The sequence below is a fragment of the Xyrauchen texanus genome, chromosome 31 (genome assembly GCF_025860055.1).
Source record: "Xyrauchen texanus isolate HMW12.3.18 chromosome 31, RBS_HiC_50CHRs, whole genome shotgun sequence".
NCBI classification, from domain to species: domain Eukaryota; kingdom Metazoa; phylum Chordata; class Actinopteri; order Cypriniformes; family Catostomidae; genus Xyrauchen; species Xyrauchen texanus.
In genome coordinates, this window is record NC_068306.1 from 34,812,709 (window position 1) to 34,828,971 (window position 16,263).

The window sequence follows — 16,263 nt, forward strand, 5'->3', positions numbered from 1 at the left end:
CCTGTAAGAAGGGCTCTGTAAGTCGCTTTGGATAAAAGCGTCTGCCAAATGCATAAATGTAAATATAAATGCATAGCATTGGGCCTGTGAATTTTGTATGAGCGAGCACCACTCACATTTTACTAGGAAAATATATCTATTGCATCTGCTTCTGATGCAAGTATCTCCTCTTTTTGGCACCATCTACACTTCCATCAAATTCATGGCAAGCACTCTGTAGAATGTGCGGGACTCTGCAACCTGGCTTTCGGGAGCCAGCCTGGCAATCAACACTGGTAATATAGTCTTCCAAGGTTTCAGTCAGAGGATCTGCACCAATGATTCTGGAGCCAGCTTGATAGATTTCCTTTTTCTGGATACAGATGGACAGTCCTGGGAGCCGTATCCTACTAACACTGTGGATTTACAGACAAACATGGTTCGATATTTAGGCAGGCCAATTTTGAGTTTGTAGTTATTTTATCCATCATTAGTTGCTTTTGTTTTATTTATGCATTTAATTGTACCTGCTCTCACATTCACTGAGCTCTCTCTCTCTCTTCCTGTGGCTTTTCTGCCACAACACAAAAGAAGTGATTGTGAAGATGGAGTACTTTTCCTTTTGAAAGTGTGTGATTTTGTATTTATCCAATCAAGGCTTGTCTTGGAATGCATATCAACATTTAGCTTTCAGTGAGAAAAATAAAAACAGATTGTTTTGCTCATTTTAGTGCACGAAAAAAGCTTGGTCAGCTTGACGTTTTGTCAGTTCTTCAGTAAAAGAAGAAGCTCATTTGTCACTTGACCAGAACACAAGACACCGCTTCAGGGACAAAATAATTTTTTCAAACAAATCGGATGTGTTTTTTCAGTCTTTGAAGCCAATAACTCAGCAGGGAGTCTCAACAGTCAAGTGATTAACACCTCCTGCTGAGAGACGCTAATGCATGCTCTGTCTCCCTCTGCCTGGCCAGTGATTATGTTAATGAAGTTTACACCTGAAAATCATTGGAAAAATCAGCCAGTGAGATGGCGCCTTAACACCAACAACCAATTAGCTAGCTAGACTGACTAGCTAGCTCTTATGTCCAGTGCTACTGCTAAAGCTATTTTCACTTCCCAGTGCTCTTTTTTTTTTTTTTTTTTTTAACTGAAGCTTGAGGGTCAGCATATAATAAACGTACCCATGAAATCAATCCCTCCCCAAAACCGAACTCCTCCAGTACCCTAAAAAGATAAACCAATTTTATCTGATCCAATGCCTTTTCGGCATCTAACGAAATTATCACCTCAGAGGAGCTATTGTTTTGTCTTGAGTATAAAATATAAAAAAGTGCATGGATATTAGAAAATAATAATTAATACCGTCCTTTTATAAATCCGGTTTGTTCCTCTGAGGTAATACTAGGAACTATTGCCTCTAAACGAGAGGCCAAAAGTTTGGCTAGAATCTTAACATCAACATTGAGGAGGCTAATAGGTCTGTATGAGTTACATAATGTTGGATCCTTCCCATCTTTAAGCAACAGAGTTTTAGATGCTTGTCAAATCAATGTTGGGGGCAACATACCTAGATCTAAAGATTCCTCAAATACAGACAAAAGAAGTGGGGCCAATTTAGCATGTAATTTCTTATGAAATTCGGAAGGCAGCCCATCTAGGCCAGGGGATTTCATAGATTGCAACTAATTAATTGATTTAATAATCTCCTATAAGGTAATGGCTCTATGCTCATGGCTCTATCTAAGTTCAGATGTTAAAAGAGAATCAACCTTATGGAACTAAATCTGCCCAAGAAAATGGTTCATTTCCTCTGAATGGTCAGAAGCCTGTCAGTTTTGTACAGAGAGGAGTAAAAGTTTTTAAGAATCAAATTAATCTCCACAGGATCTGAGGTTAGTGCACCACTGGGCTGCACAATTTGAGCCACTCGGCTATGAAGCTGGTGTTCCAGGAGTCGACCAACCTTATCCCCATATTCATAATAATTGCCATGCATGTGTAACAAAAGTCTCTCTGCCTCACCTGTGGATAACAGATTAAATTCTGCCTGCAAATTAAGCCTTTGTTTATGTAGCTCAGGAGTTGGACTATGAGCATATTGGTCATCTAAAGCTTGAATATTATCAGATAACTTTTTAATCCTATTCCTCCATTTTTTATTAACATAAGCAAAGTAAAAGATTATCTGTCCTCTTAAAAAAGCCTTCAAAGTTTTCCAAAGTAAGGAATAAGAGATTGAATCGGTCTGATTAGTAAAGAGAAAATCATCTATTGAATTAGAAATATATTCACAAAATGCTGAATCAGATAGAAGTCAGGAATTGAACCTCCAGGGTGGTCGAGAAGTGCGATATGAAAATAAAAGAGTTTAGTGGTGGCTCAGCGTTTAAGGCTCTGGGTTACTGACCCAAATGTCGGGGGTACAAGGTTCAATGCTGAATCAGCTTAGTTTGGATATGCGAAAACAACTGCATTTCATTGGCTCTGTACCTGTACTCTGCACAATGACAATAAAGTTGAATCTTAAGATTGATGGACATACGAATAGAATGAATATTTTCTCGCTGTGGGATTAAAGTGTCTCCATGGGTTAATGCAACCATTCTGGACAAGAAAATATCTTTGACATGGCAGAGGGAACTTTCATAACAGTACTTGATTTATCCAAATCTGGATCTCCCCAAATATCAAAAGATGTGTGTTTAGAGCTGGGATATTTAACAACAAATTCTGAGCAAAAAAGGTATTATCAAAATTTGGGGCATATACATTTACCAAAACAAATGGTGTTTGTGGAATTTCCCCTTTCACAATTACATATCTACCATTCACATCAGAAAAAACATTGTCAATAGAGAAAGGCGCAGTCTTATTAATCAAAATGGCAACTTCTCTAGACCTGGAATCAGTTGGAATGAAACACATGTGATGTCCAGTGAGCTTGGAGTCTGCATTGATCCTTGATGCACAGATGAGTTTCCTGGAGGAATACAATGTCATGTTTTTGTAGTTTTAAATGTGTCAAAATGTTGTATCTTTTAATGGGACCATTCAGTCCTTTCATATTCCATCTCAGTAATCTAATTGAGCTTCTGGTTTTGTCCATCAAGTTAAGTTAATATATAATTAGAGAGGAGGCCACAAGCAAAGGGAAGAGAAAAAAGGTGTAAATAAATAAATAGAGAAAAAAAACACAACCTTCCCCCCACCCTACCCTGAACATCACTCAATTTCTTATCTCAATTCCCAAACAATGGAGGCAAAACACCAAAACTCTGGAACATCTGATGCTTGTAAACCATATCTAACATAGCTGACTAGTTTTGATTTCGTCGCTGTTGACATGCATTTCATTGGCTGGTGAGAAGTTGTTATGGTCATTTTGTCTATTCGAGTACTCGGACTAAGTACTCGTCAAGGACTCGAGGGGCAATGTCATGTACATAATTGTATAAATAATAACATGTCTGACAAACATATTTGGCAGATGCATTGCATTTTTTTGTTCCAGTGTATCGTCTATTCATTATTATAGGCTGTCATGAAATAATTTGTTGCAAAATGTACAAAAGATTACATAATCCAAATATAATGCAACATATTTTGTCTTTGTGTGAAGATTCACTGCCCAAATCAATGAAAGCATGTGCACGACGCACGTCTGTCTGACAGCAAGTGTCCATATGTGTTGTGGTCATCACAGACGCCTCCAAACTGTGCTGGGGCGCCGTGTGCAACGGGCACGCAGCCGCCGGTTCCTGGTCAGGACCATGACTGGGTTGGCTCATCAACTGCCTACAGTTTCTGGATATAACACTCGCCCTTTGTAGGCTATTGCCGTTGATCCAGGGCAAGCATGTGTTGGTCCGGTCCGACAACACCACAACAGTAGCATATATAAATCGCCATTGCCAACCCTCTTCCATCACGCACTGCACGTTTGTGGAGAACCTGGAGCTATATGACACATAGACAACCTTACACGGAGCATTGATGCACTTGTGCTACATACTGCCCAGATTACAAAAGCTTGTTGCTTGCCACGTACCATGTAAAATGCATTCTTGTAAGCCCCAGTGTCCATTGGCGCATTCACATCTCCATTCCGTTTAATGCCACATAGTGTGTCGCAGGCCAGCATTTGGTGCCATAGATCGCAACCGACCAGACTACCAACTTGTATATCTTCGACTTTAGGTGCAACAGGATCTTGCAGATGCATAATACTCCAGAGACTTAGCAACATTTCAGTCAGACGGCATTGACACAATGTCAGGCGACTTGTAAGGAATTGCAATCCACCGTATATATATACACACACACACACAATTGTGCAAGTGGATGGGTCAAGTACCTCAGCTCCCACGTCTCTTTTGGGCTAAATGAGCCAACCTCTTCCTTTATGCCTAGTGGTCGCTGTTCCCTCAGCCTGGCTCGATATATCGACCTCGCCCTACTGATCACTGGTTCTGCATTCAATGTGGGGGAGGCAGACACCGAGCCAGTGTTCCATGACATAGCCGCCAAACCAGAGTCTGCTGTCTCGAAGCCTTCCACGGCTGTTAAGTTCCTGTTACCTAGTCTTGTGATGTCCTGTTTTTCCTCCATATTCATGTGTCTGGTTTTCATTGGTTCATTGTTAGATTACTTTGATTCAGTTCTAGTTTGTCATTGGTTTTAGTTAATTGTCTTGTTATCTTGTTTTAGAGTTCTGTTTGTTCATTGGCCTTTGTTACCCATGTCTTGTTTATTTAAACCCTCATGTTTGCCTTTGTCGGTTGTCAGGTATTGTTCATGTAACCTTGTTGTTTTGCCTAAGTTTAGTCTAGCCAGTTTACATGTAACCTTGTTGTCTTGCTAAAGTTTAGTCTAGCCACTGTACATGTAACCTTGTTGTTTTGCCAACGTTTAGTCTAGTCAGTGTACTTATAACCTCGTGGTTTTGTTTTGCCTTAGTCTAGCCTTAGTCTAACCATAGTCTTAGTAGTAGTCATGTCAAGTCAAGTCTAGTTTTGTCATGTTTAGTTAGGTCCTTGGTTTCTTGTTTTTGTTTCATTCACTTTTATAGTTAGGGATACTGGTTTCCACGTTTGAGAATAAACTGCACTTGGGTTCATCTAAACTTCATCATCATCATCTCTGCCTGTTTGGCAACACCGTTACACCCAGTGTCTTCCATATGTGTTAAGTGGTACAGTGGAAGGTCCATAAGTGGGGCGACAAAACAGTTTCTTGCCTAGGGTGGTAAAATATTTAGGGATGGGCCTTGTTGCATGCCAGTATCAAAGCTTTTCAAAACTTAGAATCAATTTGTATAATTGCTTCGGAACATAGGAGTGTTCAACTTGAATTGCGGTTGCTCCGGTTGCAGTCGGGCGAGGAGTTGAAAAGTCAGCCGTCAAGCCGGTCACTTCATGCTTTTTGTTGTGTGCTGAACTTACATCAGTCACGGCAGATCACATGATTGTTGTTTTCTTTATTGTAGATGAAGTGGAATTCAGATTTACAGCTTTGAATTTGACCTAAATTAAAGAAACAATATTTGCTGCGTATGGACATATGAAAAAAGCTGCATTTGGACATACGCGTTCTTTGGTGTAGGTTCAGCACATGACCGGAAGTGCAAAGTGTCCAGCTTGATGGCTCTCTTTTCAACATCTCCCCCAACTGCAAATCTCACTGGTCAGTAACACAAGGCGTAGTTCAAGTCAAAGTCAAACCTAAAACCCAATGTCATAGCAAAATAAATTTGAATTCTGAAAATCATAAAAAGCCACCAGAACACATATAACAAAATAATAAGCTTTAATTATCTGATATACAATATACTGATTTAATAATTTCACAAATGATCAGCACAAGGACATTTTTTTAAGATAGAACAGGTTAATATCAATATCATAGACAACATGTAATTATAAGTATTTTCAAATTATAATGCTTTTGTAAGGAGAACAAAATAACCTTGTGTGCATGATGACTAAATAACTATCGTTTCAAAGGTAACATTTTATGTACATTGGCAGAACTAAATCTACTCAATCGGAAGCAAAAGTAAAGTTTACTTACAAATAAAATGTTTTATGTTGTATTTGTTTTTAAGTTATGTCAAAAATGTTACTTACAAACTTATATTTGTATAATTCACTGACAAAAACAAGTTATTACTACTTAAGAAACAGCTGTTAGAATTACTCAAAAGTTTGCCAATAGTCATGTGAACTTACTAAAAACTTAACTACATAAGTTAATGTGACTTGTTTCTAATCTTTTTGTCAGCACCACTTAAGTTTTTTTTTTGTAATTAACATTTTTATTAAATATTACAATAATTAAAAAAGCAAAAAAAAAGAAAAGAAAAAAAGCAGGAAAAAAATATATATATATATATATAAATATATATATATATATAGCAATTAATATATAATTATTTAATCATTATATATTTATTTATTTTTATATGAGGGGTTTTCAGCAAATATTTGTATATGTGATTAATCGCTATTAATTAATCGGGACACCATGTAATTAATTAGAATAAAAATTGTAATCGATTGAACGCCGTAATATATATATACAAACAACATTTAAACCCCACAACCACCCCTCCCAATCCCCAACCCTGCCCCCAAACAAACATCCCTGTGGTCACACATAAGTAGATATACAAAAAATTAAAAAACAAACACACAAACAAAAAATATATATACATAATAATCATGCTCAAATAAAACTACACTACTCTCTCCATGCCCATCCCGAGAGACCTCCAAAAACTCAAAATAATTGCTGCAGTTCCCGACAAACAAATCTAAGTTACCCTGTCTTCCCAATGACACCTCTTCAAAAATCGCCACCCACACCAGCTGCCCTCCAACCCCTCAAAATAATCTGCCTGGCGATCATCACACAGGTCAGAACCCTATTCTCTATGTGACAATTCCCCACATCAATGAACGCCCCATTGCCCAAAACACAAAATCAGGGGCAAAATGAAACCCGAGTGTTTCAATATTAAAATAAACATCATGGCAATACATTTAAACACAGTTGTTTTAGTCTGCATACCAATATTTTAGACCACCACAAAATTTGAGAGAATAGGACTCTCCTTTTCCGTAGTGTGTTGAGTCCCCAGAGCCATCCCCAGTTTCTGCCAAAAAACCCTGACGTCCTCTCCTGGTTGGGGCCAGCTGAGATATGTCCTCTTCTTGATTAGCCTCCTCATCCTGTAGTATGGAGACAGCTGATGGCTTGGAATATTCTCCAGGAATACTAAGATCAGAACATCTTTTTTCTCATCAAAGAGACGGAAACTGGCCACCTGGATCTCTCTGGAACACCACTCACTTTCCAGATAGTGTCGACTAATCACACAGATGGTTTTGCGGCTGCTGTAAATGCCATCGACAATATTATCCATGATGGGTTTGCCTGGTTCAAAATCCCTGTGATGTAGGCACAACCTCCAACCATGCTCACCTTCCAGCTGAGGCAACAGTTCCCTCATTACCCACAATTCATCATGTGTATTATATGAAATAAAAGCATCATACTGGAAACCATTAAGCTTTCTCTTTTTCTGTTGTGTGCTATCATAGAGAAAAGCAAGGAATAGATAGTAGGCATAAATGACCTGACATTTCAAGAAGTGAAAAAGGAAAGAGCTGAGAAGGGTCAGTGAGACTAAAGTGGTTGTGGAAATGAAACAGAAAAATCCAACATCTATATTACATGAACCTACATCAAGATCCAGGAGTTTATGTCCTTTGAGTTTGTCTGGGTAATTGCATGTCAACTGATAACCGCTCTCAACCTCTGTGTCATTGCTGCTTATGGTCCAGTTGATGAACCAGGCATTGCTACAGTCACATGAGAGATAATTTTCTTGTGGATCAAGGTAAATCAGTGTTGGAAGAGAATGGATCACAGTCTCATTGATGACAGATAATGCATTCTTGCTGACATGCAACAGATGCAGTTTACTGAGATTTGCTTTAATGAGAAAGTCCAGAGATTGCAAACCAACTTTAGACAGGTGAAGTGTCTTAAGTACCTGGAGAGGTAGCAGTATATCTTTTGAGAGTGAAATTAATTCATTTCTGCTGAGATCCAGCACCCACAGGTAAGGAGTGTAAGTAAATGTATCTGGATGTAAAGAGTTAATATTAAGGTTCTCAGCCTGAAGTTCTTCCAAAGACCTCAGTCCCTTAAAAAAGTTTGAGGGTAAATTACGCATCCCTTTATGACCTTGACTAAAAATGTTCAGAGTCTTTAGCTTTTTCAGATATTTAAAGGGTGGGTGTACAAGAGCCTCTTGACTCTCATATGAAATATAGTTGTTGTTCAGCAGAAGTATTTTTAGGTTTGGAAGTCCAGAGAACACATAGTCTTTTATTGAATTCTGAGAGATCTTGTTTGATTGCAAGTTCAAAAAAATCAAATTGTTCAGTCCATTGAAGGCCCCCGGTTCAATAAATGCTAATTGATTGTCTTGTAGGGACAAATTCTTAAGCGATCTTAAGGACTCAAAATCTCCCTTGTGGAGAGAATCCAGGTTGTTATGTGCTAAATCCAAACTCTTAAGTTTTTGAAGACCATTTTTTAAATAACCTATAAAAGACAGTTTGTTAGATCCAATCATTAGAGTTGCTAAATTTATCATATAATGAAAAGCACAGTTTTCAACAGAAGACACAGCATTTGTGTAGATCTGAAGGACTCGTAATTGAGTTAAGTGGGCAAATTCTTTACAGCCTATGGTCTTTATTGCATTGAAGGTGAGGTCCAAGATGTGAAGACCTGTAAGGTTGCTGATGACCTCAGGGACAGTGGATAATCTGTTGTTGGAGAGATCAAGCTGGGTTAACTGTGTGCAGAATTGCATCTCATCCTTTGATATGGATGAAATGTTGTTCCCCTGCAAGCTGAGAATTTTCAGAGAATCAATCAGACAGACATTCTTAATCAAAGCTTTCACTTTTCCTTCTCCCAGGTAGTGTAGCCGCAGGCTGGCTAAAGAGTTAAAGGTTTGAAGGAGACCTGTGATCTTCTCTGGGGGCATTTGTACTCCATTTAAATTTAGACTCTTCACACTTTGAAAATACTTTTTGTCCTGCACATCCCATGTCATGTTTTCATTGACAAAAGCCAAGACCAAACTGTCAAGGTGAGGGAAAATATCTGCAGTTATACTGAATACCTTCAAAGGGTTTTTGAATAAATCCAGTACTTCCAGTCTTAAGGATATGTTAGACACCTCAGAGGTCTGAAATGAGGTAATTCCATTACTCCCAATGTGCAGTTCCTGTAATTGTGGTAATAAGAAGAGAGGGTGCACTTTGTTTATATGCCCCAGATGATTTCTGGTCAGATTAATAGTTTTTAAACTGATAAGGGGATCAAATGAAGAGGAATTGATATTTGTAATCAAGTTTTCATTCAGATGTAGGACAGTGAGATTAACCAGGTTTTGAAATAGCCCTCCTGTGATATTTCTCAGTTTGTTGTAGGCCAGGTTTAACTCCTGCAAAGCCACCAAACTGCTGAAAGCCCCTTCCTCTACTTCCTGGATCTTGTTGTGTGTTGCAATTAGACATCTGAGGTTGAAGAGTTCAGTTAAATCCCTCCTGTTTATCTTACATATGATGTTGCTAGAAATGTCCAAGTATGTAGTTCTGTCTGGTATTTTTAGTGGTACTGCATGGAGAGACCTCTTATTACAGAACACATTTATATTTTGTGCATATTTTAAAGACCCTCTGACGGTACAGTTCTTTACTGAGTATCCATTTACAAGTTTTATGAATAAGAAGCAGTAAAACAGTATTGACAGCGAACAGAAATGTTTAAAAAAACAGTCTCCTTGTTCTCTTTTCAACATTTTGAGGTGTTGTAAATACTTGAACTGTTTAAAACATCCTGTCAGCATTCTCCATCTTCTTTTCTTTTCTTTGTTTCAGTATCCCTAAAAGAGAGCACCAGTGAAAGTACAGTGTTAGTTGTGTTACACCTCCAAATGTAATACTGATGAATTAGTATATAAATCATTGTGGTATTAATAACTGTTTCCCAGTTCTTCTACATGGAGCTCAGACAAGCATGACACCAGCATGTCTTCTTTTGTTGGCTGAAGTTCTTAGCTTATCTATTTAAAAGTCAAACAAACTTGTATTGAAATACTCTAGAACAATCAAGTTCTTTAAGGAAATTCTTTAAATTCAGATTAATTGGAAGAATATTTTACAGGGACTTTGTTGATACTTCATGTCATGCATTTTTTTGTTTTTGAACACTTACCTTTAAATAATTCCAAGTGAAAGCAGACTTGCAAGTGATCTTGAGGCACACTATTCAGCATGCAGTTCTTCAGCATAGTATCTACTTGAATGCAGCCAAGTTTGTAGTTTGCAAAACATTATATAATTACACAAGTACCTCCCTTTCCATTTTTATGTCCTCAAATTTCTAAGGAACTGAAACCCTCTCGTCTCAGCAGTGTCAGTTTTGTTGGCACTTCCTTTTACTATAAACGTTGCTTTGTTACTTAACATGTTGTAATATTTTAACTTTTTTGGCTCTTAAACCATTTTTTTAATGTGTTTTTATAGAAGACTGTTATTAATCGGCATCTTAAGGTTAAAAAAAGGGCAATCATCCTTTTTGAAGGCAAACCTGCAAACCACAGAGAAATGGTATTAACCTTGTTGAAAACATGTTCTGGTTTTAACCTGTGGTCAAAGAGGTTTATTTAATTGTTATTTTATTAGTAGTATTAGTATTATTGTTATTAGTATTATTTTTATAATCTATTTGAAAGACATTTAATAATTTCTGTCAATAGACTAAGTTAGTCAAAACGTCTAGGTTACGTATGTAACCTCTGTTCCCTGATGGAGGGAACGAGATATTGTGTCGAAGAAGCGACACTAGGGGTCTCTCTTGAGTGCTGAATATGCCTCTGATCTATGAAAAAAGGCCAATGAGAAGTTGGAAGACCGTATTTGCATACTCCGCACCCAGACATACGGGTATAAAAGCAGGGAAATACGTCGAGTTCATTCAGGATTTTTCTGAGGAGCCGGAAATGGTCCGGCCACAACAGTGGCTCGGCTCAGCGACGTGACCGGGAGGACACAACGTCTCGTTCCCTCCATCAGGGAACGGAGGTTACATCCATATCCTAGACGTTCCCCATCTGACAGTTTTCTTTGCTCTGTGGAAGTTTCTCCCATTAGTTCGAGACAAACATTGTGCGACGTTGTGTTGAAGAAGCGACACTAGGAGTCCAATTTAAATCACGGAATGCGCTGAGCCGTGTACGTGTACTGCTGACACAGGAGTGGGCAGGTATTTTACGTGCAAAGGCAACCAGCTGTGTCAGACTGCACGTACCCTTCCTTAATGCCCCATAAAAGTCGTCAGAATCCTTCTGGTTACCCTAAACAGGGGAACAAGGCAAGGGGTACAAGGTCCGAGAACCAGGTCCGGGTGGGCCAGTAGGGAGCCACTAGGGTGACTTGCTCCTCATCCTCCCTGACCTTGCACAGCACCTGTGCAAGAAGGCTCACTGGGGTAAATCCGAGGGCCAGCTGTGTGCCAGTGCATCTGCCCCGAGGGGAGCCTCTGTTTCGGCATACCAGAGCGGACAGTGGGAGGTCTCTCGGGAGGCAAACAGGTCTACAAATCAGCTGGACCGACTGGGGGTGAAGCCTCCACTTTCCACCGGGCAAGCGTTGTCTTGACAGCGCGTCCGCTACCACATTGAGGTTGCCGGGGACGTGAGTGGCGCGCAGTGACTTGAGTCGCTGCTGGCTCCAAAGGAGGAGATGACGGGCGAGTCGTGACGTGGCGGGAGCGTACGCCGCTTTGGCGAGTTATGTACGCTACCGTGGTGGTGCTGTCTGACCTGATTAGGGAATGTTTGTCTCAAACTAACGGGAGAAACTTCCACAGAGCAAAGAAAACTGTCAGCAACTCTAGGCAATTAATGTGCCAGCGCAGCAGGGCCCCTTTCCAACGGCCCGCGGCTGCGTGCCCGTTGCACACGGCGGCCCAACCCAATCTAGAGGCGTCGGTTGTGACCAGGACGTGTCAGGACACCTGCTGCAAGGGTACTCCTCCCCACAGAAAGCAGAGGTCTGTCCAGGGTTTGAATGTTTGGCGGCAGGCGTGGGTGTCCATCACACATGCTCGAGTCTGAAGCCAGTGCTGAAGCGGTCTCATATGCATCAACCCCAGCGGTGCGACCGTCGCGGAGGATGCCATATGCCACAGGAGCCTCTGGTAAAGTTTTAAAGGGCCTGAAGGTGGCGAGGCATTCCAGCACCAACTGCGCACGCTCTTTGGTGAGTCTAACTCCATGCCGAGAAAAGAGATGCTCTGAACCGGGGCGAGCTTGCTCTTTTCCCAGTTATCTGTCAGTGGATTACTAGCTTTCTGACGGACAGGCAGCAGTTTGTGTGACAGGGGAAATTCTCTTCCAGCACCTGTACAATCAGCATTGGTGCCCCCCAGGGATGTGTAATCTCCCCACTATTCTTCTCCCTCTACACCAATGACTGCATCACCAAGGACCCCTCTGTCAAGCTCCTGAAGTTTGCAGATGATGACCTCATCCGAGATGATGATGAGTCTGCATAAAGAAGGGAGATTAAACAGCTGGCTGTCTGGTGCAGTCAAAACAACCTTAAGCTGAACACGCACAAAATGGTGGAGATGATTGTGGACTTTAGGAGGAACACCCCAACAGTGAACCCCCCATTCTAAACAGCACTGTGGCAGCCGTAAAGTCATTAAGGTTCCTGGGCACTACCATCTCACAGGACCTGAAGTGGGAGACCCATATTGACATTGTGAAAAAGGCCAAGCAGAGGTTGTACTTCCTTCACCAGTTGAGGAAATTAAACCTGCCACAGGCACTGCTGATACAGTTCTGCTCAGCAGTCATTGAGTCTGTCCTCTGCACTTCAGTAACTGTCTGGTTTGGTTCAGCTACGAAATCAGATATCAGAAGACTACAAATGACAGTTCGGACTGCTGAGCTGATTACTGGTTGCCCCTTGCCCTCCTTTCAAGAACTATACACTTCATACAAATTTTAATCGAATTAATTACATGGTCTCCCAATTAATTAATCATGATTAATTGCATATACAAATATTTGCTGAGAAAGCCCCTTATATAACAATAATTCAATATATAATGATTATACATATTTATATCAATATATGATTATACAAAGTTATCTTTAAATAATTTAAATATATATATATATATATATATATATATATATATATATATATATATATATATATATATATATATATATATATATATATAAATTCTGATAATTAAAATGCATTACATTCTTAATCATTGAAAAGACAATACAAAAAGTGGCTTTAGAATACAATGTATTGTTTACTACCATATTATTGATCATAATCCAATCATTGACACACAGTTCACAGCAATCCTTTTGAAAAAAAACTTTTACATCTAGAGCCAAGAGGTATATTAAAACAAACAACATCAAAAAGGAAAATAAATAAACAGTTTAAATAAAAATATCAAATTGTTTACATATTTCAATACACTTTACAGCTTTCTTGTTACTCAAATTGGAAATTGTTCTTAGGTATTGCTGAACCTCTAAAACTAATTGTTTATAACCACCATACTTATATGAATACTAAACTTTGCCAACAAAAGCAGAACATTAATCAAATAATATTCCTTATGAAGAGACATGTCATAGCTAAAAAAGAAAACGAATAAAACATTTCCAAAACAAAGTTGAAAGCTGGGAATAATATGATCTCTAACAATCTTGCAGAAATCAGACCAAAACAAGTCAAGTAGGGACAACTCCAAAATAAATGAAAAAATGTTTCCTCCTGCAGACCACAAAATGTACAGAATATATCGACATCACAATTAAATCTATCTACAAGAAAATAATTAGTGAGGTAGTACTTATAAATAAGTTTGAAGGAAATTTCTTTGATTTTTAATTATGATTAGATATTTATGGGGGAATTTCCTAATTTTGCACCATCTCAATCCAGCCACACCCTGCGTCAGACATGCTTGTGTCGCGTCTCGGGTGTGTTGCATCATAAACATAAAATGTTTAGGTCACTATGTCAGGTTAAATATAGTTTAATACTCAATCTTTAAACGCATCTTGAGATCTCTTCGTGTGTTTTGAACGCAAGAACGCCTATTGAAGTGTTTTCTTCACTGTAAGTTTCACTTACTGCCCTCTGGAGTAAACAGGAGGTACTACAAGCTTGCATTTTTTTTCAGGAATCTTCCTGTGGTCTGGGGGAAGTGCGATTTAAATGCGTTAAAAAAATGTAACGCGTTATTTTTTTTAAATTAATCGCACTGAATTAACGCGTTAAATCGACAGCCCTAATATGTATGTATTGTCTTATTGTGTATTCTTTATATACTTTATTTTCTATTCAATTTGTATTTTTTTTTAATTATTATTATCTATGTCTTGTTGCTGTTTGTATTGTTTGTGCACTGGAAGTTCCTGTCTCCAAGACAAATTCCTTGTATGTGAAAGCATACTTGGCAATAAAGCTCATTCTGATTCTGATCCTGTCAATTAATTTGGCACATTCCCGAATACTCAGATCTGCACTCAGACTCAGACTTTTGTTTTGACACAATCCTGCCCAGTCTGCCCTTGGACTGTGGTGTTAGTGTTGGTCTTTTGGTTTAGGACTTGCACCGTTTCGGACCGCAAAGCCCTGCAGAGGATAGTGAGGACAGCTGAGAAGATCATCGGGGTCTCTCTTCCCTCCATCAATGACATTTACAAAAAACACTGTATCCGCAAAACAACCAGCATTGTGGGCGACCCCACACACCCCTCACACAAACTCTTCACCCTCTTGCCGTCTGGCAAGAGGTACCAAAGCATTCAGGCCCTCACGGTCAGACTGAGTATTGAGGAGTCTGGTGGCTTGGGGGAAGAAGCTGTTACACAGAGACAGGTTTGACACACACATGTCCTGAGTTGCACTTTAATTTTGTCACTTTATAACTGGCTGCTACCTCAATAACTGCTATGTGCATAGAGCACTCATCTCATAGTATGTTATGTTTACATTTGGCATTTTTAGAAACTGTCATATTTTACACTACTGTGTACTGGTCTGCGCTGCACTGTCTCTCACTGTGCCTATTGTCCTGTTCATTGTTAGTAATTTATTGTACTGTCCCGTACTTTTTGCACACGTTTGCATGTGCACTTTATATAGGTATGTTATTTAGTCTGTGTAGTCTCATGTGGTTCTGTGTTTGTCCTATGTTGTTTTATGTAGCACCATGTTCCTGGAGGAACGTTGTCTCGTTCCGCTGTGTACTGTACTAACTGTATATGGTTGAAACGACAATAAAAACCACTTGACTTGACTTTTGTTTGACACACACACAAAGCCATGTGCTCCCCTGACTCTGCCTGCATGTTTCCCTTCAGCACACCCACCCGACTAGTCCTTGCTGAGCCCATGTTGTGTTAATTGATATCCTTTTTCATAGGAAACCAAAAAAAAAAAAAAAAACACATCTATCCACATATCTTAAAATCTTGAAATACTCTAGAACAATTAAATCCTTTAAGGAAATAATTTAAATTCAAATTAATTTGAGGAATATTTTACAGGGACTTTGGTGCTACTCTATGTCATGCTTTTTTGTTTTTGAACACTTACCTTTAAATATTTCCAAATGAAAGCAAGTGATCAAGTGATCTTGAGGCACACTATCCAGCATGCAGTTCTTCAGCATAGTATCTACTTGAATGCAGCCAAGTTTGTAGTTTGCAAAACATTATATAATTGCACAAGTACCTCCCTTTCCATTTTTATGTCCTCAAATTTCTCAGGAACTGAAACCATCTCGCCTCAGCAGTGTCAGCTTTGTTGGCACTTCCTTTTACTATAAACGTTGCTTTGTTACGTAACACGTTGTAATATTATAACTTTTTTGGCTCTTAAATCATTTCTTTATGTGTTTTTATAGAAGTTATTAATCTTCATCTTAAGATAATATGAAATGCAAATCATCCATTTTGAAGGCAAACCTACATACCACAGAGAAATGGTTTTTATCTGGATGAAAATATGTTCTTTTTGGAACCTGTGGTCAAAGAAGTTTATTTAATTGTATTATTATTATCATTATTATTATTAGTTTTATCATCTATTTGAAAGACATTTAATCATTTCTGTCAATAGACTAAGTTCGTCAAAATGGGCAGTT

At 38.9% G+C, this 16,263-nt stretch overlaps 1 protein-coding gene across 2 annotated transcripts; it reads right to left on the minus strand.

The window, feature by feature from the left end:
• Positions 1-6,470: 6,470 nt before the first annotated feature.
• LOC127624770 (toll-like receptor 13) lies at positions 6,471-15,778 on the minus strand. Of its 2 annotated transcripts, none has more exons than XM_052099641.1 (2): positions 15,714-15,778; positions 6,471-9,949 (listed from the first exon to the last, which is right to left on the minus strand). In XM_052099641.1, exon 2 carries the CDS (start codon positions 9,911-9,913, stop codon positions 7,058-7,060), a length of 2,856 nt encoding a protein of 951 aa, XP_051955601.1. In that variant the 5' UTR covers positions 9,914-9,949; positions 15,714-15,778; the 3' UTR covers positions 6,471-7,057. The 2 variants fall into 2 exon arrangements, with proteins under 2 accessions (XP_051955601.1, XP_051955600.1); XM_052099640.1 differs by lacking the exon at positions 15,714-15,778 and adding an exon at positions 10,282-10,352.
• Between the last annotated feature and the right edge of the window lie 485 nt (positions 15,779-16,263).

Excerpts from the sequence above, each read along its gene's own strand:
- LOC127624770 (XM_052099641.1), bottom strand. The coding sequence starts at position 9,913 with ATGCTGACAGGATGTTTTAAACAGTTCAAGTATTTACAACACCTCAAA.